Consider the following 27,625-nt stretch of genomic DNA (forward strand, 5'->3'; position numbering starts at 1 on the left):
GCTGTGGATGAGAGTTATATGCCTTCTACTAAAACTGTAGCTGTCCACCTCATAGACATTTGAAATGCTTTATACAGCCTAGTATTTAAAAATAGCCATTCATGCTATGGACCTTAGTTACCATAGAAATGGATTCTCTCCCCATAAAATATTGTGGAAACTCAGATTGGCAGCTTAAACTTGCTAAATGATTAACTGATTCATTCGATTCTCTAGTGGCCAAGAGTTGGGGATTTTTTCTTTCCCCCTTCTCTGGAACACCACCAACAAAAAATCTAGTTTATTGATATTTATAACCATTTCACTTTAGGAGGTAAATTTTACAGGTGCTAAAATGATTTTAGTCTCACACTTTTCATCCTGGGCGAAAAGTTCTGAAAATGTAATCGAAATAGAATATTTGGAAATTTCAAAGAGCTATTTGGTTGTGGCCAATTATGGATATTTTCTGTTTACTTTGTTTCTTCCATTTAAACCTTTAGGACACAAATTAAAAGCTAATGGCCAGAGGCTGAACCTGGGTACAGAAACTCTCAACATCACTACTCTTCAGTCTTGTCATGGCTGTTCATGAAATTGTATTATCTTTCTGGTCTCTAAAGACTTTAGAACCTGGACTCGTATTTAAATTTGTCTCTTAAATCTGACATAGCGGATTCATTTAGGTTAAGGAATAAAGGATGGAATCGTGACCTATTTTTATATTCAGGTGTTTATCACAATGCCTGACACATAGTTTTCACTCAATAAATTGTATAATAACATTAGTTAACAATATCTCTTATGAATTTAAGAAGTCAATCTTATCTTGTTCTCTTTTGATATGATTTGACACATTCCCCTATTTTATCACTATAGATAAAATAGCATTATCAGATAATCTCATATTTATAATTTTGCATACAATTTTCTCTTGCCCATATCTCTCTAGAATAATAATTATGAAATCAAGAAGGCTAAATCTTTTTTGTTTGTTTGTTTTGGTAACATCAACTTCAGAGAAACCAATTATTTATCAGATTTGGACAGTAGGATAAATAAGTAGGAAATACTGACTTTAAAATGCTAATACACACACACACACACACACACACACATATATGGCTATATTTTTCTAATCTCTTTGCCATTCAGAATTGAAACAGTTGCATATGTTTAACTATACATAAAACCTATTTTCAGGTGCCAATTTAGAGAAAAAGAAATGAGATAGTAGAAATGTCATGGGTACACATTCAAATATTTTGTCCCCTGCAAATTTTCTTCCTAGTTCTTTTAATACATTCATAGAACAGGCTACTGAGCCATCCAGTAATCAATGTTTTATCAACCTCAAACAGCAGGGAAAGTAACCTTTCCCTTTCCTTATTTCCATCATGTTCCTTAAAGGAGGAGAAGTAAAAAACAGTAGGTACAGAGAACTCATGTAATTGCTTCTTTCCCTTTCAAGGCTTTTCGCTGTCCCTCAGAATGCAGGTGGTCCATCATGTACCAAGGATAGACCTCATTCCTGAAGGACATGACTAGGAAGTAAATACAAATAACCTGACACTCTCCTCTCCAGTTCCACTGAGGAGAGAATATGAGTGAGCACCCGGAGTTGCTCAGAGGCCCACAAGACCCAGCGATGTAAACTGAGCTTGCCAGGATGTTGTGCTTTGTCAGTAACTCACTGGTCCTGCTTTACCACTCTGTTTTCCTCTGTGTTAGTACTCTCCAACTAGCCAATTGAATATAAATGAAATTTAAACATTAAAAGTTGTCTAAGAGCATATGTCACTTGTATTTTAATATCCCTTTCTTTTCATTTCTACTTTATAGGAACGGCAATTTAAAAAAAAATCCTACATAGAATTTTTCTTTCCATCCTATATGTTCCCATCTCTACTTGATTCTACCTATTAGAAAATGCCTATGCTTCATTAAAATAAAATGAAATAAAAAGTAAATAAATAACATCTTAAAAAAATTACCTTGTCCAAAATTAGCTCCCTTATGCACATTTTGAACACCTGGGAATCCCAAACTCCTACAGATGACCAGTCCACCACGCAATTCCCAGTGGTCATCACAAACTGTACCCCACTGGCCATCATGGAAAATCTCCACTCTCCCCTCGTGAGGGCCTCTACCACCAACAAGTCGAACTGTCTTAGATGGAGCTGTAACAAAAACAAGCAGGGGTTAATTGTGGGGTGTGTGTGTGTGTGTGTGTGTGTGTGTGTGTGTGTGGTTTCATGATGTTTTTTAAAAAAGATTTTAGCACATTTTTTTTCAGGAAGTTCAACTATTGTAATAAATTTTAAACTTTCTAGCACCACCTATTGGCAAAGAGTTTAATTGCAAACATTGCATTAGTCAAAGCTGAAGAGTAAAACCTTTATATAAATTACACACATGAGAACACTTCCGGGATTATATTCCAATGACTTTAAAATCCAACATTTATGAGTTTTTCAATGTTATGTAGATTTTTTATAACATTTAGAAAATTTTATAACAAAATGATTCATTATTTTCTTGACACACTGACACACAAACTGGAACTCATGATCCAGTGAGTTTCAATGACATAGGACGTGGAGAAGACATTTTATAATATCATGAACTCAAAAATAGATGACCAAACATCCTATCTTTCAGCAGGAGATGCAAGAAAACTATAGCAACAACATTCATTTAGAAATAGCAAGGATGTTCCTTATTATACAGCCCCTGGATTTTGTCCCCAAATAGCTTTCCTTTTTTGAATGAGATAAAAAGGCAGGCAATTTTTGGAAGGAGAGAGAGAACAAGCTCTCTGATGTCTTCAGGGTGCTAATCCCCTCAGGAGGACCCTATCCTCACAACTTCTTCCAAACTTACTCATCTCCTAAAGATCCCACCTCCAAATATTATCACATTGGGGTTTTGGGCTTCAACATATAAATCTGGTGTGGGGAAGGAGGAATAGACAACCACAAGTCAATTTACAGCACGATGCTTTAAAATCACATATTGCTGCCCCATACCCAGAATTTCTGATTCACTAGGTCTTGAGTTTGTTCCTTTAACGAGTTCCCAAGTGATGCTTGTGCTGTTGTTTCATGGACAATACTTTGAAGATTACTAACCTAGAAGATCATATTGAACATTTAAAAGAACAGGCATGTTAATCAGAAACCTCTGCTAATGCTTTTATACAATCCTTTAGCCTCATTTGTTGTAAAAAAAAAAAAAAATGGCTGCATGTTTCTTCCAAATCCCCTACCCTAGTGCAATCTTAAAGTGGAGTAAGCCCCGCCATTGAATTTTTTAGGGCTAAATATGTTTGAGCGTGCCTATACCTATTTGTCAATTAAATATTTTCCAATTATAAATCAATTACTGACACGTGACCACACTTTGTTGTTTCTTGACCATCTCTGAACTAATATAGGGGAAAGAGGCCAACAGGCTTGGTCAGCTACGCCTTTTTGATGATGGAGAAAAGTCCATTTTGTCATTTTGAACAGCCTCAGTCACAGCATTTTCTCTGTAAGTCTGCAGGTCAGAATTTTCTCTGAATTTAGCCAGCGCGTTATATAGATATAAACAATGCTTAGGGTTTCTTTGGTATCAAGCTAACATATTGAGTCAGACAGATTTTTCTCCACTGGGGAATATTTGCCTTGTGCCTAACGATTTCAGAAGAGAGTAATTTTAATGTATTTTTTTTTATGGGTAGTTGTCTCAATTGTCCTCTTAACTTTATTAATGTAGACTGTTTCCAGATTCAAATCAGATAAACACAGATAAACATTGACTATGTGCTCACTGAATGACTCTTTGTATTAGTTATTACTTTGTAATTGGAGATGATAATGTATGTTAAGGACCACAGGATTCCCTCTGGATCCCAGGGGATAAGATTATATTTAGACATCTAGAACAGCTGAACCAACTGGAATCGGCTCAGGACTTTCTCTCCAAGTTTTGTCCAATGGTCTCTGTGTAAATTGCTTCATTCTTTTCTTTTGTTGCAAGCTGGATATTTCTTTTTCCCGGTCCACTTGATAGAACATGTCTGTTAATAACTCCTGAGTTGTATTTTGCAGTCTCTTTCTCAGTGACAGTTCTAAAATACCCAGTGAAGTCCTTCTATGGCTTGGTTTGGGCTAGATGCCCACCATTTGGGGACTTACCTGCTTGGGCCAAAGATAGGGTCACTTTCATTAACATGGTATTTGTGGAGTAGGAGTCCAGAGGCAGTTTCTTGTTCAAGGGGACTTTTGAGCAAAGACAGTAAATCCATCCCATAAAAGACATTTTAATAATCTTGGTGTATTTATTCAGTATTAATTATACTATTAATATATGGTTAGCCCTGTGTTCTTTTTCATATCTGTGGCAATAGAGTATAACTGAAATTAAAATTACAGGAGTTAAGCTGGATTTTAGTTCCTTCTCTGACGTTGTTTATGAGACGTTATTAAAACATTTAACCTCTCTATGACCAAATTTTTAACTGTTAAAAAGAGAAAGAAAATTTTATTGCTCTTAGTTAAATGCATCTTAACACAACTTCTCTGTGAGAGGCATTTTCCTGGGAATAATTGAATAAAATGCATGTCCTGCCTTCAAGGTTCATGTATTTTTGAGGTCATTATGAATGTTGGCAGAAATAGTGCATTCTTCAAAATGATGTACAAATATAAGGTTTTTATTTTTAAAAGTTTTAGAAATTTTGAGGTTTTTATTTTGTGATGAAAACATTGGAATGAATATATTATCTGTGATATTAATCACCTTATTCATTCAAATATATGTATTTTATAAATATATATTATATAAATATATATATGGAATTAGTGTGCGTGTGTGTGTGTGTGTGTGGTGTGTGTGTATATATCCAAACATCTTATCTTTTAGCAGGAGAAACAAGATAGCTATAGTGATATTTATTTAGAAATAACAAGGATGTTCCTTATTATATGGCCCTTGGATATATGTATATATATATATATACACATATATATATATATATTACATATATATATTACATATATGTATATATATGTGTATGTATATATATATATATATATATAATTCCATAATGAATGCTATCTTCCTTAAAGAGGAGCTCTTAACAAAATAGTATGTAGAAAAAACCTACCCTATGATTTTAGATGTGAGTTTATTTGACCTTTGTTATTTCTAAATATGATTATCTACTATTTTGAAGAAATTTTCTCCACCACTGATAAGCAAAATATGACTCATAGGCCAATTCCAGCCTACTGTGTGTTATGGAAACAAAGTGTTATTGTAATGCAGCCACACCCATTTGTTTGCATATTGTCTGGGCACCCCTTTCAAGCTAAAACAGCGGAGTTGAATAGTTGTGGCAGACACCTTCTGGCATGCAAACCAAAAATATTTACTATTGGGCCCTTTACAGAAAAAGCTTGCCAACCCCTGTTGTAGTTGAAAACACTATAGACTAGAATAATAGACGATTTCAGTACGGATACTCCTACCAAATGATCTCTGAAATAAATAAGATTATAATTTATCTCTGCTTTTCTCTAGTCTAACTCTGTGAGAACCACTCGGCCTTTGCACTCCTGCTCTTTTTATTTCAGTAATATTATTACTCACATTGCCCAAATAAGCCTTATTATTCTTTATTTTTGGAGCTTTGGCCCTGTCTGGAATATTCCCTTAAGCCCCCACTTCTTCCCACCTTCCTTTCCCACACACACACCTTCCATTTTCCACCCTCAGTCCCTGGGCTTTGGATAGGTTTTGTCTTCCAACACCCATAGCATTACTAACCTATCAAAGCACTGTCAACTATTTTATTTTCTCTACTAGACTGAGATCCTTACAGTTATCTTTTCAGCACCTGAAAAAGTGTAGATTTTCACTTAGTCAATTGATAAAGAGTTATGGTTTGAATGAATGAATGAATGAATGAATGAATGAATGGTGAGCTCTTCTTGATACGCAAATTGCACTACCTAAGTGATTTAAATGGGTAAATGCTTAAAGTATCAAACAGTAGAAGAAATAGAATTCAGTATTTCATAAGTCTCTAGAGGAAATGTAGTTTCTGCATGTAGAAGCAATAAGGCAAATCGTGAAGGAAAAGATCAATTTGACTGAGATAAACGTGAATTTTATTATGGAAAAAAACTACATGGCTGTCTACTGAGTATCCCCCAAGGCAGGAGGGTCTGGTGGGAAGGTCTGATCAGAAGCCTTACATATTCCAAAACCTGATTTTGTAGGTTTGGAAGATTTATCTCTTAGAGGCAGACTAATGTTTAACAGAATCTTGTGACTAAATGTCAATTCAATTTACGGGGAGAAATGTAATTGCCTCAGAAACTGGAATATTTGTATCTGCTTGACAAGGCCATTTTCTCCCCATGGGTAATCTTCATAGGAAGTCAAATCACAATAAGTGAATTATTCATTTAATTAATTTATTAATTTACAATGAGACATAGCAGGGTGATTTTGCCTCTGGGACTGGCCAACAAGCCATTTGGTTAACACATTTTTCTTTGTATAATGTTAATACATTCAATCAGGTTACATGATTTGACATATCTCTGCTCTGATTCATTGTAATTTAACTTTCTAAAGGCAATCTTATTATTCTTACTTCCTAGTTGTAGAGGGAAGTGTGTAGTACTGATAATTTCTATATATTTTTTAAAGTCTGTATGTAAAATAAAAACATCATATAAAATATTTATTATACTAATTGCTCATTCATATTTATATGACCATAGATACCAAAATAAAACTATGTAAAAAAGCAGACATTTTACAAAAGGTTTTGTAATTTAATCTGAGGAAATAACACCAAATATAATAAAAGTTAACAAGTTCAAATATAATAAAAGTTAACAAGTTATTTTTGCTTTGTTTATTGCAGACATAGTTTTAAAAGAGGAAGCAAAACAGAAAGATATTAAATATTTCAGAATAAAGAGAGTTAAATTATAGTGTATACATTAGATGATAATTTTAGAAGCATGAAGTATAACTATGACAAGGATCATATAGAAATGGGGGAAAAGAATGATAACATGCTATCAAGTGACTTTATTAAGATTAAAAATTGTATTTCAATTATGTAAAATAAATTGACATATAAAAAGACTTGAAGGAAGTATCCAAGCATACTAACAGTAATTCTGTATATAAGACAGAAATTGAATATGTAATATTTTTCTAATTTTATATAATTATATTATTTTAATAACTAAGATTAATTTAATAAAATAAGTAGTCTCTGGATATTCACTAATGCCTTTACTGTTGTAATGTGTCAATGACTCAAGGCTGAAATTCATAAAATTGAGGAGAAAGGACAAGCACAGAATGAGAGATAGCTCCATTTATGCAAAATAACACAAAAAATATAATCTATTGTTTATGCATACATATATATGTAGTAAATGTATAAAAACATGAATGGAGAAGCATATAAATTCCAAGATAATGATTTACCCTGGAAAAGCAAGTGAGGCAGGCATACATAGAGCTTCAACTGTATTAGTTAAAATTATATATATTAAAAAACAAATACCTATAGTTAATATGGTAAAATTTCAACATCTCTAAAATCCAGGTGGTTTGTACATGACTATTTATTAGCTATATGTTATAAATGTTTTTCCTTCTTTCCTTCATATTTGAAATATATTTTATCTAAAGAAGTCAACACATTCACAGACATGTTGATGGAGCCATGCATGAGTCCTAAGTAAATTATAAAAGTGCTACATATACATCTTTCCTTAAAAGTTAGGAAAAGGATATTATGAATTTGCTAAACTCTTTAGACAGGCAACATTCTAATTTGAGAAGATAAGTCGGCAAGTATATGAACTCTGAGGGCTTTTTAGCCTGTGTCTATTACTGTTGCTTCAGAGAGGAACTGAGGTTAAAAATTACTTTTAAGGAGTATAATTTCACTTCAATTATCATATTGTTTACCATATGGTCATTTTTTGGTATCATTTATTAGAATTAGTATTTAGGATTAAATATATTACAATGGTAATTATTATATTTGAGTTCCAAATGTAACAAAGAAAATTTTTTAAAAAATCTAGTTGCAGGTTGACCTGGAAGTCCTTCAATATGTTAAATTCTTTTTTAAAGGGAATTGATTTTGTTATTTAAGATAATTATCTTAATGAGGTATTTAGCTATGAAAGCTGTGACACAGACATCAGATGTTTGGAGAAATACAGAAGGTGCCAAACAAATGTATACACATTTTAAGAAAGGAAAAAAACTATTAAAATTGTAATACTCTATGCATACCGATAACAAAAGATGAATACAAGTCACATTTGACTTCTGCAATTACAAGAGGTGCTCAAAGTGGTTACCATCAGCATCCAGACACTTCTGATTACGGCGAACTACTGCTTGAGCAACGTTGACCAAAGTGTCCACTTGTATCACTGTGCATGCCGTTTCACTTCTTCCCGCCAGTGTAGCCAGTTTTCTTTTAAGATCCCCCATAGGTAGAAGTCAAGGGGTGTTAAGTCAGGAGAACATGGGGAAACTCATCCGTACCTCTTTGTCTTATCCATTGTCCTGGCAAATTCTCATTGAGGTAAGCACTCATGTCTCGGTGGTCTTGTGCTTCTCAAACGACAACCGTGCTTCTGCCATTTTCTTTGACTGTCCTGCCTGTCGCATGGTGACGCTAGCATTCATTTGATTAACGCCATCTTTTGAGTGAACGTCATACTACACATTGCTACCGTAATTCAACTTTGAAAAGTAATACAAAGATAACATCTCTTAAATTATGTATACATTTTTTGGCATCCCTGGTAGTTTAAATTTCTGTGAAAAAATAATGTAAAATAGTTTCAATCTGTTACTTTGGAAGTCAAGAGAGAGAAGTATTATGGAAATCACGAGATAAAATAAGAAGAGAAAATAAAGGGACCCCTCCCTTTCAGTGGAGAGGGAATATGCAAAAGTATTTTGATGGCAGGGGAGAGACTGAGGAAACTGGCCAGTGAAGAAAATTTGGTGTCTAAGCTACCGTAGCTGGGGAATTTGAAGACAATGAAGTCTAAGGTTTAACTTTACGTTGTAAATGCTTGTGCTTATATTTTCCTCTTAGGCTTAAATTGTCAGTAAAATTCTCTTAGATCCCCAGGTGTGTAGCTAGGGTACTTCCTCAAATGAAGGGAGAGATGGGTGCCCATTGTTGGAGTGATGTGTGGAGAGAAAGTAGCACCCTCGATGCCTAGGAATATTGGTTTCCTAAGACTATTGTAACAAATGATCACAGCTGTATGTCTTCAAACAACAGAAATTTATTCTCTCACAGTTCTGGAGGCCAGAAGTTGGAAATCAAAATGTTGGCAGGGCGATGCTCCCTTTGAAGGCTCAGAAGAAATCTTTTCTTGAGTTTTCCTAGCTTCTAGTGGCTTCTCGGCTTCCAGTTGTATCACTCCAATTTCTGCCTCTGTCTTCACATAGTCTTCACTGTGTGTCTGTATGTCCTACTCTTATAAAAATGTCAGTCATTAGATATAGAGTCCCCCTGAGCACAGTATGACCGCACCTTAGCTTAATTACACTTGTAAAGACCCTACTTCCAAATAAGGTCACATTCTGAGGTTTTAGGTGGACATGGATTTTTAGAAATACTATTAAACCCACTATCACAGAGATGGCAGGGATGAGGAGACACAAAGAAATAAGACTTTTCTATATTTTCATTAAACTATTTTAGACAGCAATCACTGGAATTACCTTCGAACAAGAGATTGGTGCTCAAACAATTTTATTTCAATATTAAAGAACAAACTGACCCCCAATATTTGAGGACTGCAGAACAGTTGGATGGTAGATATTTTGGTTATATTAGAAATCAGTTAGCAAAGTCAACCATGATTATACTGAACACCCGTAGTTCAACTGCTGAAGAAATGAAGATTGAGAATTTGTTGCTTCAGATTAATTGTACTAAACTCAGAAGTTACTGAAAAAATCTCACTTAATTATTGAGTAAGAGTAAATTACTTCAATGTATGAAAGCTAAAAATAGTAGAAGGCTATATTTCCAGTATTTTGAATAGAATCAGTTTTTGAACTGAACCATCAGACAGGACTTGAAACTTTTGCTTTAAAAAGAGGTTAATATTCAAGATGAAAGAAAACTTGATGTTTTAAAGAACACCCCTCTAGTTGTACAGATCTCCACAGGGATTTGATGGTCAAGAATAAATTTATGTGAGAAAAACAAAAAAAACTGAAAAGTTGAGCGAGACAAGACAAACATAATATGGTTGTTTAAGTTCTCTTCGGAGTGTTATGAGCTATTAGTATAATAGTGCCGCTTCTACCACTGGATTTTCAAATTGCCAATAAAATTAAAATGCTTGCATTTTAAAAAGCATATTGTCTTCTTCAAGGGAAAGTATTCATATATTGGGATATCTGTGATAATTGTAGAGCAATCTTATTATTTAATATTTCATTTCTAAGTGAGTCTTAGTTTCTAGAGTTACTTAGGAGAACATTTAAAAATCTATAAAGGGAAATTTTATTCACATATTTGTAGGGTATTTAAAATTTTGCTCTTCACTTAAAACCCTAGTTTTAATATCCATTAAGATATTAATAAGATAAATAATTAAGTCACCCATTAAGATATTAAGCAAAGCTAATTTAGAAAACACATCATAAAATAGCAAAAATTACATTATCATTTTTTCTTATTTCTGAACATGTAGGCCTGAGCCTGACCTCATGAAAGTTCTCATGTCCCTCTTTATAAGCTGTTGAGGTATTTAAAAGTGATCTAACCTCTTTCAGCCTTCACTTAAGCATTTATAAAATAAACATAATACCTACTTCCTCAGATTGAGGTTTCAAATATGACAATATGTGAAAAAAATGTATTTTAAACTATAAAGTACTATATAAATGGTCGTGATAGAATTATTAATTATACTTTATTCTGAAAGTTATTCTAGAAATCTGTGAAATCATAGACTATACGGGATTTGAGCTGTGGATGTTCTAGAAAAAAATGTCCCAAATTTGGCCCACTAAAATTTAATTTATCCAGTTATTGGCAGAGCTGACAACTCAGTACAGATTTTCTGACGTTTTATGAAGAGAAAATAATTTTCCCAAATAACTGAGTGTTTGCACCTTGAATTGGATTGGGAAATAAATTGAAAGACAATATACATTCTCCTTGGCACTGTGTGCTATATTTTGTTTATGCTCATAGCTGCTCAGAACTCTGCAAGCTGTTATCATACTGACTTATTGGAACTGGTAGAAAACAATAGCGTGTCTGGTCTTCATTACCTCTGCGTTCGCCAGGGGAAGACATAATTTGTGTCTAACAGCTGTGCCCATAGGTATTTGAGGACAGATCACTTGATGCCTCAAAAATCCAGCAAAGAAGTTGTTTTCCTGCTCCAGGAAACATTGCGTCCATTTACTGACTTAACTTAAGTCTTCACTATTTTCATGTAATCAACGTAAATAGAGTTAGAAATGAGAAAGAAAACATGGATGGCCTATTTTATTTGAGTAATAACTAAAAAACAAAAAACAAAAAATGGTGGGGGAGGAACCTGTAAAATATGGTATATCTCAACATGTGGGTTCCTAGTGAGGTTGAGGTACTAACTAAATGCTTTATTTCCAAAGGGAGGGTCCCAGCACTTATTCACCAGAGAAGGAGCAGGACCTGTATCAGAAAACACGATGCTTCCCTAGACCAGAAATCAGGAGACTAGGGCCCCACTCCTGGCTGTGCTACCAACTTCCTGTGTGACTTTTAAGTGCTATTTTGCCTGTTTTCACTTCAATTTCTTAATTTGTTATGACATTTTTTTGTAATTCCGTCAAAGGATTTTTGTGAGAATTACTTTAGTTCATAAAAGTACTTTGAAGAGGTTTGAGAGGGAAAGTCAGGTTAAGGTGCACTTAAGTGACAGAATTTGAAATGGGATACACCCAGATTCAAACTGAGACCCACCACATATATACTAGGAGCTGTGTGATTCTCCACTGTCTAAATCCTCATGGGAAAAACAGTTGTGATAGTTTCCTTGTGAAACTTAGGTGAAGGAGACATACAAAGTGCTTTGCAGCGTACCTGGCACCAAGGGGTCACTTTATATATTGCAGGCATTATTGTTATTATTAATTTTTTTTTTTTAATTCAGATTTCTGGATTTTGGGGATGGGTGATGGCAGCACAAAAGTATCATATTAAAGCAGAGTGGTCTCAACTACTTTGTACTTTAGAATCCCAACGAGATATTTGGAAATCACATATATCTGACCACAACCAAACCTTTGAAATCAGAATTTCTATATGCTAATTCTAGCCATCCATATATGAAAAAAGCCTTAAAGGTCATTAGATGCTCTCCACAGCCTTAGAACAGCTGCTAAACAATACAAACATCGTGTGGGTACTTAGGTCTAACTTTCACATCATGGAAGAATCGACCTAATACATTGCTGTCTAATAGCAATTAGAAAGAGTGTTACTAAATATGACTAGACAGCACAACGAGGTTAAAAGTTTTCAGCACCCTTTTTTTAGGGCCATTTAGCCTGACCTCTGAGATTCAGAAGGGGAAGCCTGTCTAACTCATCACTTGGTTATGGGTTATTTATCTCATCTGGTAGGGCAATGAGTGTGCCCCACTCTTTACACACTACAGTTGTTAGTCAAGGGAACAATCAGGATCCAAGCAGAGACAAGAAGTTTTTTTTGAAGGAAAGAAGATGGCATTCTTTCTCAGACATGGCTAGTTATGGATATAATGAAGCAATGCAGGAGCCTACTTGAAAGTGAATAGAACATATATAAAGACAGACAGAGACAGAGACTGAATCCAAATGACTTAATTTGAGCTCCTGGATCCTGCCATGCCTGAAGCAAACTCTATCTCTTGGAATTCTTAATTATGTGAATCAATAGATTCTGTTTCTTGATCAAGCTAATTACTGTTACTTTTTATTTTTAAAAATTCTTACAAATACATAAATTTGACTATTTGACAAAAAAAAAACATTCAAAGTGATTTCCCAGGTTCTTCTGTCATCACTCTCATCATTACTGGTTACTGTCTACTTAAACTGCATTATCCTGGCAATTTTTATTATTTCATGAAACACCATAAAATGTAAAAGAACATCACTGAAATGTGAAAACACAATATTGGCAAGAAACTAATAAAACCGAATTTGTTCTCATAACTATAGAAACATCAGTGTCTCAAATGTATTTATGATACAATTTAGGCTCTGCTAGAACTGTTTTCAGTTCTTGCTTTGTATTACAAATATGCAGACATAAGACTGCCCACAGACACTGAGATCAATTCTCGATATCTTCCTGTTATTGCACTCTCTAAATTCATGTTTTGAAGTCCTAAACCCTCATGTGACTATATTTAGATATAGAGCCTCTATGGAGATAATTAAGGTTAAATGAGGTCACAGGGTAGGGTCCTGATCCCATAGGACTGTCGTCCTAACACCACCTCGATCTTGAAATTCCAGCCTCTGGAATTGTGAGAAAATAAATTTCTGTTGTTTAATCTACCCAGTCTGTGTTCTTCTGTTTTGATAACTATAGCAGACTAATATACTTCTCCTTTTCTTTTTTCACTTTGTTTTGTGTTTTTGATTATTTTCAAATGAAATGAGATGTAGACCACCTCAGTGGGTTTAAACTTGAAATTAAAAGCTTCTTCTTTAAATTATAAATGAATAAGCAACCATACCTGCTATGCTGTGACTTGAACACATTGAAAACCTCTCTTTAACAAAAATAATCACTTTGTCACTGAAATACCTAGTTTAAAGGCTTAGAAGATTCTTCTTTAAAAAGTACTTATTAAGGAACCACTAGCTGTCTCAATACACTAATAAAAATTATTCATTTGACTCCTCTCTCTGGTCAATATCTTACATGTTCTTTTGGCATAGTAACAGTGTTTCTAGGTTCAGGTTGATATACTAGGTAAAGTAACAGGACTGAATGAGAATATCCAGAAAAGAGTTTGGGGTGGAAAATGTTTTGGAATAGAACAGATTGTCATTTTATAGAGAATAAATGAATTATGCTGTAAGCCATGTGGAGTTTTTGTAAAAGTACTGTGCACAGAAACTGGATATTTTTATTTAGTTAAGAGAATTTACCTTTCAGAATTTCTAGGAAATGAAAATTCAGAATTACACAAAATACCATTTGGAAGAAGGGTATTTTTCATTTTGCTATAGAATTCACATTCAGATTCCTTTACGTAGTTCCTTGTAATAAGCATCTGAAAGGTTGCTGGGATTAGGTATTTTACTCTGCAGTGGATCAAGCCAGATGTGAGTAAGAATTCAGGGGAAGCACAAAGTGGGAATAACGGTAGCACCTCAGGAAAGGGCCAAGAGTCTGTAGATTAAGCCACAGTGAGAGATATTTCTCGGTGGCTTGATGTGTACACAAGTAACTGTGCCTTTCTAGGGGAATTGGTCTTTAGATTCACATTGTAGGGCAGTCATTTCCAGAGAAGCCAGGTTGAGCGGGGCAAGTAATAGGTGTGAATCTATACTCGGATTGTGCTTTAATTGGAACAAAATGAACAAATCTTATTTAATATACTGCAGAGTAGGAAGCAGGACCCCTTTCTCTGAAGAAGGGCAGGAGAGCCCTTCGGTCCTCTGAGGCTGTGGAGGAACAGGAAGTGGAGTGCTGGGCCTCTGCACTCCAGCTGCATTCCACCATGTAACTGGATGAATTTCAAATTTTGCTGGTGGCAGAAGACCTAGCTGGAGCTGTACTGATTGATTGCTTAATTTTTTTTTTTTCTTTCTAAGTGGTTTTGGTGAGATTCACCTGGGATAAGTACTACACAGGACAAGTGCTAATCTCTGGATCCATTACTGATTTAAATCTCTATTTCAATTTATAAGACATATATTAGTTATGCATGCTGTTAAAGAACACATCTATTGTGTTAATGGAACACTATGTGTTTTTAGCAACAATTTGTGGACTCATATAAAGCTTTAAACATTACGTAACTGTCAAGCACTTTATCTAAGTTATCTGGAGCCATTACTGCTCAAGTGCACTCCGCTCTGCTAAATCATAACTGGTGCTACCGAAAAAAGTACCATGAGGAGTGAAAAGAGAGACACGATAAAAGAAGAGGGACATCAATGCAGTCAATTTATATTGAAAAATGTTAAATAGAGACAGTTACTGAAATAAAGGTAGAATAGTTCAGGTGGCTTCTTGCCTGCACATAAATAATTCTCATTATTGATAATGGAAGCTTTGTGTGTACTCCAGGGAGACTATGTTTCTGAGTAATATACTTGGGAGAGAGACTGGAAGCAGTATCTGGAGAAGTATGTGAACTTGGAAACATAAACAAATAAAGAGAATGCTTTTGGGGGGAATGTGAACTAATGGAAGTCATACTGTAAGAATGTTTATCTCCTTAGGGTCTTCAAATTATTAGACCCATTCTAGAAAACCAAATTGTTCATGACAAATCTTTCTCTCTTCCTTCTCTCTCTCCATGCCCTCCATACTACATATTTGTGGTATTTATATATAAAAATATATAAAACCAGTGTGGGAGTGTTGAATGGAGTCACAGTTACAAACAGGAACGTTGGATATTGATACACTTGGCTTTGACTTTCTGCTCTTCCACTTATTAGCAGTAATCTTCAGTTTCTAATCTAGAAAATGGGAGTGATAATCACACCTCAAAGGCTCTTGTGAGGATTAAATGAGATGATGCATCAAAAGCCCCTGGTGAACAGTAAATGTTCTCTAAATATTCATTATTATAATTATGTAGTGATTAGAGGAGAAGGCTTTACTTTGGCCAACCAAATGCTTTGGGAAAGACCAGAGTTCATTTATTATTGAGCTGAATCTTCAGTAGAAATCAAATGAAAGACAAATTGATTGTTCACGTCAGCGTATGAGTTTTGAAATAAGATTCTCTAAATTCACATCCTAGGTATAGTCTGATGGACATGAGCAAAGCACAGTAAAAATACTAACAAACCACACAGTAGTAATTGGCATTTTTAGGGCAGAGCCTCACACAGTGTTTAATTGCATAGTAGGAATGCTTTTGCTTGACTGAATCACTTACCCTTCCAAATAAAGGTAAGAACACAGCAGACAAACCATTGTGACTAGCGTTAGAGCTTAGTTCAGACATGCCTTCCTTACATTACACATGATTAAATTTTGTATAACGTGTGCATTTGAATTGGGCATTCAGCAGATATTTTTGTCTAAAAAGAGAAGTCCTTCTCCCCTAATTTGGAAAGTTTGGATTAGCGTTTTACATACTTCATTATCAATTTGTAGTCTGGGGTGTCAGATAATGTGTAATCTGAATCCCCTGAAATGGTCTCCCAGGATGCCTGAGAACAGGGCCATTCCGTGGCCAACATAGGCCAACTCCTGCGGGCAAGTGAAGAGGGTGCCCACGGTAGCTAATCCCCAGTGCAGAGTGGGGTAGGAAATCACACGCAATTAAACCATGGACAAAGAGATCCAACTAATCTCCAGTTAATGTTTGCATATACTGACTAATCAATATTGCTAGTTTACTATATTATTAGTTGGGACTATCTGACAACTGACTGATTCCTCCCCCACCTTTTTTTTTTTTTTTTTTGGAGACTTTGGTGTCATGTAGGCATGGGACCTAGAATACCACTGACAGCTCTAATTTATTTCAACCCTTCTTAGAGCTTTCTCATCAGTAGTGTCATGGGCTCATGCTTTGTCTTTCAGAGCGTGGACTCTTGCTTTATTCCCCTGACATTTTTTTTCTGACCTCTGTTGACAGCTTCTGGCCTCTGGCATGCACTCCGTTTAGTTGCTCCTTTTATTTATAACTTATGCTCTTCTGCTTGGCTCAGACTCGTTGATTTGCGATGTGGTCACACTTACGTTGTTCTACCTAATATAAAATCTTATTCTCTAGCATCTCTCATTTTGTCCATGGCATTTATTTGGCTTCTTGAATTTTCATTGTGCTTTTACTCCTTCTGATTACAGATTTAAAATGTCTGCATTATACCAATGAGGAACAGCAGTACCAGTTCAGAGAGAGCAATGCGAACCAGACCTTACGTGTTCAGAGCACTTTATGATTTCATAGAGTATCTTCACACACACAGTGTCTTATGTGAATCCTCACAACAATCCTGTGAGGTAGGTGTTAAGATGTCCATTCCACAAGGAAGGGAATGGAAGTGGTGAGATACATAGAGACATACCACTTAGAATTCTACTAGAAACTTCATGCTGTGAATACTGGTACTATGTGTGTAAACCTTGAAGGGAAGGAGAGTTGTGAAAATGTGATCTCTTAACAGAGACATTAAAAAATAAGAATACCACGTTCTTCCTATTTCCTTTTTTTTTTTTTGGTCTGCCTTTTCTTACCCTTTCTCGTTTCTCATTTTTAGCCCTTTGTTCACCTACAAAAAATATCTCCAGTTCTACTAAAATATTAATTTTTCTCCAGGATCCATACTGGATATTTCAAGCACAAAATACAACGAGCTTTTTCAGAATAAAAAAAATTATCAGCCTTATATTTTTCATTATCTAAAATTCTTGCTTGAAATAGCCAGGTAATTTAAGAAAACAGGTGGGGTTTTTTTTGGGGTTTTTTTGGTTCAAATGTGTTGAATGAACTGTCCAAGCTCCACTTTACTTCACTATAAAACTTTTAAAAAATGATGTAATTTTGAGACTAAGAACACAAAAAGGTAAACAGAACAAGTCAAAATCAATTTGCCTTTTTAATATTCTAAGGAATTTAAAACTCTTAGTTTCTTCTAAACACCAATAGAACCCTGTTCTTCCTCCAATATGGATCTGGTGTATTGTACAATGGCCTATTTACATGACTATGTCTTTTAGGGACAATTATCTCTCTAACGCCAGACACAATTGCTATCTTATTAGCTGTTAAGTCCAATTCCAGGAGGTATAGGATGAACATATGCTAAATGAATGAATGCATGAGTGAATGAATGAATGGAGTTTCTTTTATGTTGTCTCTATTGCTGGTTGAGAATTGTGTTTTTGAATGTAAAGAACCCACATATAGTTAGTACCCATGAGATTTCTCCTAGAACCCAGTGGGTTAATTTCGTTCAGCAAGACAGTAGATGAATGGGTAGCAAAAGGCCCCTGGCCTGGCTCTGAGGACTGGTTGGAGCAGAAAGCCAGTCAGTACGATGGGAGGCATCCCAGTGAAGGATGCTAGGGGTTGGTAGTGATGGTGGAGGACTAAAGTGGGGAGCAGTATGAGTGTGAGGGCAGAGGCCCAAATAGCACCCAGGACCAGGAGAGGAAGCCATGTGGAAGCTGGACACCACACAGGAAACAAGGTCATTTGGAGGAGCCACAAAGGGATCTTGGAGTCACTTGTGTTGATGACTTGTGCAGAGGTGAAAGGCCTTTTAATGAGATGGTGGCAGAGGGTGTCCCGCCCAACCCACCTGATCTTAAAAGGACTCCGCCTTAATATGCTCAGGGAGTGGCACTTGTCCTGACACATATATAAAAGAGGAAATCAATTATTATTTTTATTATATTTAAATCATGTCTGAAAAATGTGTATAACATAATGTATATTTAAATAATTCAATATACATTTTCATGTATCAAAATTAATTGAAGATGTGGGGAATCAGACAGTTTCATACAGAGCAGACTGGTACAATCTTTTTGGAGCCATTTGCAATAATTCATCAAATTGTAAAATGCATGTCATTTTTGAACTATTGATTCTACTTCTAGAAAATTCTCTATTAAAAAATATTTCTACAAGATCATATATGACAATGCTGAATGTAACACTGTTTATTAAAGCCAAAGCAAAGCAAACAAAAATCATAAAGTGTTCATGACTAGTGGATTGAATGATATATTATGGTAATTGTAGTATAGCTATATAATGGAATAGTGTGTAGCCACTGAGAGAAAAAAAGATAGAGCCATAGTTACTGACATGGGCAGATGGCTGGCATGTAACTTAAATAAGGAAAAACCAGACCATTCTGTATAGATGTTTGTGTATATGATTTTTTCTCTCTTTTTGAAACATTATAGAGTTATATACTCTCCCTGGGGTTCACAGAGGGAGTTTGGAGGCTATATACACTTATACACAGAAATATCTTTCTTAATGCTTTCTCAAAGAAATAATGCCCATAAACTACAAACAGCCACGAAAATATCTGTAACTACAAAGATTTCTCAACATATGTGAAAAAAAAAATGTTCAAAGCATTCGATAATCTCAAGCAACAAAAGACAGTGTGGATGTTGAATTTACAGACTACAAAATAAAGAAGTCCCTTATTTTCCAAGATTAACCAGAATCAAAGTTAAGTAGCTCAGAGAAAGTCTCAGGAAAGGAGAAAAGGAGATAAAGAAGAACCAAAGATAAAGATAAAGGTAAAGATAAAGACCGAAAAAAAACATGAAGATACAGAAGAGAGAGTTAATATAAGGAGCTCAACTGAAAATCAATGGAGTGTAAAGGAGCATGGAGAAGAAGTGGGGCGGGGGGGTGGGGTGGGGGAAGTATACAGAAAACCAAAGTGACCACATTAAAGAAGCCATGGACACAAAGGAGAAAAGATATACTAATGTTTCTATTATTTTAACGTAATAATAACAACATTAATAATCATTGAATAACTAAACACTTTGAGGAGACACACAGTACTCAATGTTGTTCAGTTTAGGGGCAAACACAGATCAGCAATGCAACACTTGTGGAAAGCATCCTGTGGTTATATCATACCTTAATGGCTGGCATTTACAAGTGGCATTCATACACAGTATTAGAAAATAATTTTTTGCTAAGGCAGATAAATTGGTACTGTTGTTAAACAATTACAACTGAAAACAGCAAGATTTCTAGTACTTTGAAGGATTTGCCATAATCTGTCTAAAACAGACTTCTAACGGGTAAAGATGAGCACTGTGTGTATGTATCAGCTACACACACACACACACACACACACACACACACACACACACACTCAGCTCCTATTGGGAATACAGGGGAGGGATTTTTGAATTCTGAGAAGTGAAGTATGGCTTCCTCATTCTGTTTTCATAATAATTTCATGATATCTATAGATTCAGCCTAGATATAACAATTGCCTTATGGCACGGCCTATTAAAGACATCTCATCTAACATTTAGTTTCAACGTCCAATTTACAGATTCTGTACATTGAAATATGAGGTCAGCATTCCATCAACAGAGATCCCATTTGTGAAATCTATTTTGTTGCAGTTTTGAAGGTCTCAGATATAGAATACTACTTTTTAAGTTTTCAGTAAAACAAAACAAAACACAAACACCCTAACCAGCTGAGAATTAGTCTAAGAATCAGGGTTCTTAGATGGGCCAGAATACTGAAATATAACTTTTCAGTTAGCTCAGTTAGTAAGTAAGGAGGTTATAATTGTTTCTATTCATAAACTCAATTTCCTTCAGCAGACAGAAACTGGCTTGAAAATTGAACAATTTTCTATGTGGAAATTTTAGAAAATAGTGCTTCTCACAAAACAAAATACAAACGAGTAATGAGATTCAGGATTTGTATAATTTAATCTATTTTTTTTTACTCTGATTAACTCACTTTATTCGAGAAAACTATGGCTGACTTCCACAGAATCTTTATGGATCAACGCTGCAGTTCTTTCGCAACATTTGCCTCAAGCCCAGACAACTGTATCAAAGCTTGTTTACTACAAAGGTGTACATAAAAAAACAAGAAACTATGAACTTACTTTTCATGCTTCCACTCCCTCTTTCCCCCTTCTGGCCTTTTTGTCCAGGATTTCCTTGGGAGGGGGGGAGGCAAAACAACAACAACAACAAAAAAAACACAATTTTTAAAAATTAGGACAATTCATAATGCTTGCTTTAGGTGGAAACAGAGCATCAAAAGGTAATCCAGAATATCAACTTATAGCAACCCACAGAAATTCAAATATAATAATAATGTTGATGATTATAACTATTGTTAAATATTATTATATCATTTTAAAAGGCATATTCTAAAGGTGGGACTGTTCTGTGTAGGTCCTTTATACACATTATCGCAAATTGTATATAAGGGCATTAAATGTCCCATTTTTCTTTCACTGAGTCGTAAGCAACATGGTTCGGGTTTATTCATTCTTTTTATTTCTCTTCCTTTGACTGTGTGCCTTCCTCTCTTCCCCAGGAAGCCTGGTGTCTTCCACCTCAGTCTAAACTTTTTTTTTTTTATTCCCATTACAATTAATCTATCTTGTTTTTCATTTCCTTAAAGTGGTGTATCCGAAGACCTGGGCTCTGAATGAATTTTTGGGAGTGCAATCACCGACCTCTTGAATCAGAAACTCGGAATAGAGACCAGTAAGCTGTTTCAAGAGATGCTACAGGTGATTCTGATGCCTGCTAAAGTTGGAGAACCCTAAAGAAATTCTATTTCAAGCCAGCACTAACACGATTTCCTCTGTAACACGTCTTGCTGTACTAAATTAATCTTTCTTTATTCTTTACTCCCATAACATTTTGTCCTGCATTCTAAATGTTTATTACTCACCACATTGCATTATAGCTAATTGCTTCTGAATTTTTTTCTGTTGCCTGATCCTTGAGGTCTGTGGCTGTGCTATATATATCTCCAAAACACAGTGAGCCCTCATAAAATTGTGCTGACTGGGTGAATGAATGAATGAATGAATGAATGAATGAATGAATGAATATTCTCTCAAGTACTTTGACTAGTGGGCATTTGTTGAACTCTAAGAGTGCGAGAGTAGAAAAATACTTAAAACTTGTATAAGCTATTGCTAATGACCAGCATGCATATACAGCTTGCTTTGTGACAGAAACTGTTTGAAGCACTTCAAGGTATCGATTCATTTGATTTTTACAGAAATTCTAAAATGTGGGTCTTCTTATTAGCTCTGTTTTGTAAGTAAGAAAACTGAGGCACAGAGAGGCTGAGTGGAAAAGTAGAATACAGATATAGGATTCAAACATGCACTATACTATCTCTGCAAAGTAGAATGTGTACTATGCTATCCCTTTATTTCCCAAGAGGGCACAGAAAACATTATACACAGAATAACTATGCACCACCATGAAATTCAAGGTCAGACCATTTTGACAAATGTTTTAATCCCCCCAAATGAACAACCTTCGATACTTCACGTAAGTTTTACAGAATCATCTTTTTTTAACCAAACTTTACGAGAGGGGTAGGTCATTGTCAGAAAATTTCTAGAAGACAATTCCTCATGTGTGGGGAACTAGCTTCTCTTGTATCCCCACCTCCAAGTATAGTGTATAAGACATCATAGGCACTCAGTAAATGAGGTAAGTTATTTCTCATTAAATCAGATAAGTTGTGCTATAGTTACATGTCTCTTCTAGTGATTATTCCTAACTTCTTCTCTGACCACTTAAAGAAAAAATTTGTATGAAATAGACTGTTGCAAGAAAAAATGAGGCCATCTTAATATTCTTGAAATTTCTGCCCCTTTAACTTTATAGAAATACAAATGAGTAACTCTATTTTACTTATAGTTCATAGTGATATTCGTTTATAAAATTAATCCTTATGATTTAATGTAAACAGGAAGTTACAAAGAGACTGCAACAGAAAGAGTCCCAAACAAAATCTCACCGTGGTTTTGCCAGGGATAATAAATGACTAGCTATTTGAGATAGAGAGTAGACTAATAGACCATTTTAAACTTAGAATACAGATAAAATATGTTTCTCACTTCACAAAATTGTTTTGAATTATCTTGGAATCTATAAGTAGATTTACAATTTTGTCAAGTTCAAGATTTTTAAATATATTTATCTACTGAACACAAACTGCCCATATAGGCAATTCCTGAGTGATGCAGATAATTTCAGACAAACTAACAAACACTTCTTGTCATGTTGCAAAAAATACTTGATTAAACTGGATGGTTTTAAAGATTGTACATAAATACACCATTCAGTTCAGATAATCAGGTCTCTGGTGGAGACTGAGTGTAGGTTGCTTATTTGTGGCTAGCTCATTTTTCTCCAAGCCTAATTGTCATTGACACAGTCCATAAATATTGATACTATTAAAAACACCTCAACACACCTATTAGAACTTTTACTAAATCCAAAACACTGACAATACCAAATGCTGGTGAGGAGGTGGAGCAATAAGAATTCTCGTTCATTTTTGGTGGGAATGCAAAATGGTACAGCCACTTTGGAAGACAGTTTGGCAGTTTCTTACAAAATTAAACACAGGTTTACTATGCAATCCAGCAATCACACTTCTAAGGTAAACTCAAGACCACACAAAAAAGTGCATATGAATGCTTAAAACAGCTTTATTCATGATTGCCAAAACTTGGAAGTGACCAATATGTCCTCCAATTGGTGAATGGATAAATATGTGGTAGTACAAGCATGCAGTAGAATATACTGAACATTAAAAAGTAATGAGCTATTGGGCCATAAAAAGAAATGCAGGACCTTAAATGAATTCACTTAAATTGCCAAGTGAAATAAGCCAGTATGAAAAGATTGCATGTAGTATTACTCCAATTATATGACATTCTGAAAAAGGCAAACGATGGAGATAGCAAAAAGATTAATGGTTACCAGGGGTTGAGGAGAGAAGAGGGGTGGAGATGAGTAGGTAGACAGACCACAGAGGATGTTTAGGGCAGTGAAACTAATCTATATGATACTCTATGGTGGATACATGTTCTTGCGCATTTGTCAAAACCCACAGAATGTACAATATCAAGAGTGAACCCTAATGTAAACTGTGGACTTTAGTTAATAATAATGTATCAATATTGGTTCATCAACTGTAACAAATACACCACATTAATGCAAGACTTAATACTAGGGGTAATTGTATGTGGATAGGTAGTATATGGGAACTTTGTATTTTCTGTGCATTTTTCCTATAAACCGAAAACTATTCTAAAAAAACACCTTCTATTTAAAAACAAACAAACAAACAAACACACAAAACCCTCAATAGGTAAAGACCCTATTCTCTGGGTTATAATTTAGTTGGACATTAGGAAAACATACCTGCCTAATTCTAAAAGTTCTATGAAAAGTTCACAATTTAAGCTTAGGCTATTGGCATAAGACGTAGAAATAATGTCATCATATAAGCAAATATTAAAGGGCTTGAATAACATTGATTAATTATTACTACATAACAGCAGGCAGTTTTATCTTGCATAGGATAGGATTTCCGTAGTTTGCTAATTGTGACTTAACAGAGTTTTGTGGGTTTATGTACACTTTGCTTGTTTGTTTTTCTTTGCCAGTCTTTCCACTCTCATTGTTCTAGGATAGATACCATTCTTCATGGTGATTTATGGTGGTGTGAAGTTTATAAATCCTCTGTTGTTTTTTAAACTATTTTCCTTTGGGGCATAGAAACTTTCCTCAGGTGGATGATAATCAGTTTCAAAATGTTTCAGACCACAAAATAAACTACATGTGAGTGCTATTATTCATATTATGATGAGCATTGCTTTTGTTACCTAAGAAGTTGAAAAAATATCTATGATCTGGAATTTATTTTACATATTCTATAAGGAAAATATACATTATCATCATACCTGGCCTCCCAGACCTCCCCGGTGGTCCTGATAATCCTCGACTTCCAGGAAAGCCAATCGATCCCCGATCACCTTTAGGACCTGGAGGACCTGCATGGTTAATAAAAAAAAAAACACATTGGTAATAATTCATTTTTCGTATAGACTTGAGAGTATAATGAAACACTCTAGTTTAATTAATGAATATGAAATAGGTGAATCTCCAAATGGGGGAATAACATCTTTCCTAAAATTTCATATATGCCATTGATAGATAAAACAGTAAGCAGAACATTAGTGTATTTACTACATTGTAGTTTTTCAATAAATAATATCGTTATTACAAATAAAATATCAGAAAAATATCTTGGTGGTTTAACTTATGTCATCTAATCAGGAATCCTTAAATGGTAGAATTTTGCTGTAGCTGAAATGATAACTTTGAAAAGTATGAGCTGAAAATTGAATTCTTAAGATTTGTCCCAGAAGAAGCACAGCTCAAGTAATTTGAAGTATCAAAGTATTTATTTTTAAAATTGGGATCCTGAAGAGTTCCAGTCAAGATGGCAGAGTAGATAAATGTTGTGCTCACCTCCTTTCATGACCACATCAAACTTACACCTAAACTACAGAACAAACATTATTGAAGATCACCTGAAGTCTAGCTGAACTGAAGCTCTGCAACTAAAGACATACAGAAGAAGCCACCTAGAGACTGGTAGGAGGGGCAGAGATGTGGAATAGGCTGGTCTCACACCCATGTGTGGTCACTGAAAATCAGAAGGGATATCTCAGCTGCAGAGGTCCCCCAACCCTTGGAGAAGCAAGGCGTCACAGCCCCATACCAGGCTCCCCACCCTAGGGATTCAGTACCGAGGAGAAAAGTGCTCACAACTTCTGGTTGTGAAAACCAGTGGAGATGTGGCTGACTAAGACTAGAGTGGCTGTCATCCCAGGCACTCCTCCTAAAGGGCCTTCACACGGACTTACTCACTGATGAATTCACTAACTCTGAGCTTCAGTGCTAGGGCAGCAATTCGAAAGGTGCCAGGGACATGAGTTGTCTGGCTCAAGGTGAGAGCTGGAGGGGCAGATTTCTCCCAGAGGGAGGAGCTGGCAGAAGCCATTGTTTCTTTGTTGAGCCCTCACCCATCCTGGCATGGAGATGCAGATGGCGCCATATCTGAGTCTCCATCAACCTGGCTAACAATGTTCTCCTTGCCATGGTGATTTCCTGAGACCCCATCTCACCCAGCTTTCAGGCACACCCAAGACACATCCAGTGGCTTTTCCATACAAACTGCCTGCCTTGCCTCAGGCTGCAGACTTTCCAAAAATCTCTCAAAGGTTCACAAAATCCAAACAAGCAGTATCTGGCTTCGGCATGTCTTGTACCTCTGGCTAAGCAGTCCTAAGTCAGGCACTAGCGGCAGCTGGCTTTGGTTTGTGGCTTAGTCTCTTGAGGCACCTCAAAGCACAACACGGACAGTGGCCAGTTGTGGATTGCTTTGTGGCTCATTCCAGGTGGCCCCAGCAGGACACAGGCTGTGGCTGAACTTGACCTGCAGTTGATCCTCTCCCAGGAGGTCCTGGAGCTGGCACACCCAGTGGCCAGCATTGGATTGAGCTGGAGCATCACTTGGCTGCCTCCAAGGACGACACACCCAAAGGGCAGACTGGGCAGGCACCAGAGCCCTGCTAAAGCAAATCTGGCTCAGTAGGGTCAACCCTTGCACAGTATCTCCTCCACTGTAGTCACAACCAGTGCTCACAACCAATCAGCCTAAGGGTCAGTCCCTCCCACTGAAGTACAAATAGCATCAAAGCTCAACTACAACACAAGGGCACACACAATCCACACAAGGGACACACCTGGAGCATCTGGCTCTGGTGACTATGGAGACTGCCACTGGGCCCCACAGGATACCTACTATATAAGGCCACTCTACTAAGACTGGGAGACATATCAGCCCTACCTAATACATAGAAACAAACATAGGGTGGCAGCCAAATGGGGATACAAAGAAACATGTCTCAAATAATAGAACAAATCTCCAGCAAAAGAACTAAACAAAATGGAGACAAGCAAGCTACTAGATGCAGAGTTCAAAACAGTGGTTATAAGAATATTCAATGATCTCATGGAGAATTTCAACAAAGAGATAGGAAACATAAAAATTGAGATAGAAAAACAGAAAAAAAGAACCAGTCAGAAATGAAGAATTAGAGGGAATCAACAGTAGATTAGATGAAGCAGAGGATCAAATCAGTGATTTAGAAGATAAGGTATAAGAAAACACCCAATCAGAACAGCAAAAAGAAAAAAGAACCCCCTCCCCCCACAATGAAGACAGTTTAAGGGGTCTCTGGGATAAAATCAAGCATAACAACATTTGCATCATAGAAGTACCAGAAGGAGAAGAGAGAGCAAGGAAATGAAAAATTATTTGAAGAAATAATGATGGAAACTTCCCTAACCTTGTGAAGAAAATGGATATTCAAACCCACAAAGCACAGAGCGTCCCAAAGAAGATGAACCTAGAGAGGCCCACACCAAGACACATCATAACTAAAATGCCAAAAGTTAAAGGCAAAGAGAGAATCTTAAAAGCAGCAAGAGAAATGCAGTTAGTTACCTACAAGGGAGCTCCCATAAGACTTTCAGTTGGTTTCTCAACTGAAAATTTGCAGAGCAGAAGGAATTAGCAGGAAGTGTTCAAAATGGTAAAAATCAAGGACTTATAACCAAGATTACTCTACCCAGCAAAGATATCATTTAAAATCTAAGGACAGATAAAACTCCCAGACAAGAAAAAGATAAGGGGTTCATCACCACCAAACCAATATTACAAGGAATGTTAGAGGGACTTCTTCTTTAAGATGAAAAAAAGAGAGAGAGAGAGAGAGAGAGAGGAGAGAGAGAGAGGAGAGAGAGAGAGAG

At 35.8% G+C, this 27,625-nt stretch overlaps 1 protein-coding gene across 4 annotated transcripts in view; it reads right to left on the reverse strand.

The window, feature by feature from the left end:
• Nucleotides 1-27,625, reverse strand: part of MSR1 (macrophage scavenger receptor 1) — a 72,867-nt gene that overhangs the window by 9,319 nt on the left and 35,923 nt on the right. The window contains exons 7-9 of one of the 4 annotated variants that reach the window (XM_033105130.1): nucleotides 24,706-24,795; nucleotides 20,857-20,910; nucleotides 1,974-2,162 (exon numbers count right to left, since the gene is read on the reverse strand). In XM_033105130.1, coding sequence (XP_032961021.1) covers nucleotides 1,974-2,162; nucleotides 20,857-20,910; nucleotides 24,706-24,795 — 333 coding nt within the window. Of the gene's footprint in view, nucleotides 1-1,973; nucleotides 2,163-7,049; nucleotides 9,518-18,534; nucleotides 18,594-20,856; nucleotides 20,911-24,705; nucleotides 24,796-27,625 lie in introns of those variants that run through there. The other 3 variants (XM_033105132.1, XM_033105133.1, XM_033105131.1) reach the window with 3 other exon arrangements.

This window comes from Rhinolophus ferrumequinum, chromosome 4 (assembly GCF_004115265.2).
Source record: "Rhinolophus ferrumequinum isolate MPI-CBG mRhiFer1 chromosome 4, mRhiFer1_v1.p, whole genome shotgun sequence".
Taxonomy (NCBI): Eukaryota; Metazoa; Chordata; class Mammalia; order Chiroptera; family Rhinolophidae; genus Rhinolophus; species Rhinolophus ferrumequinum.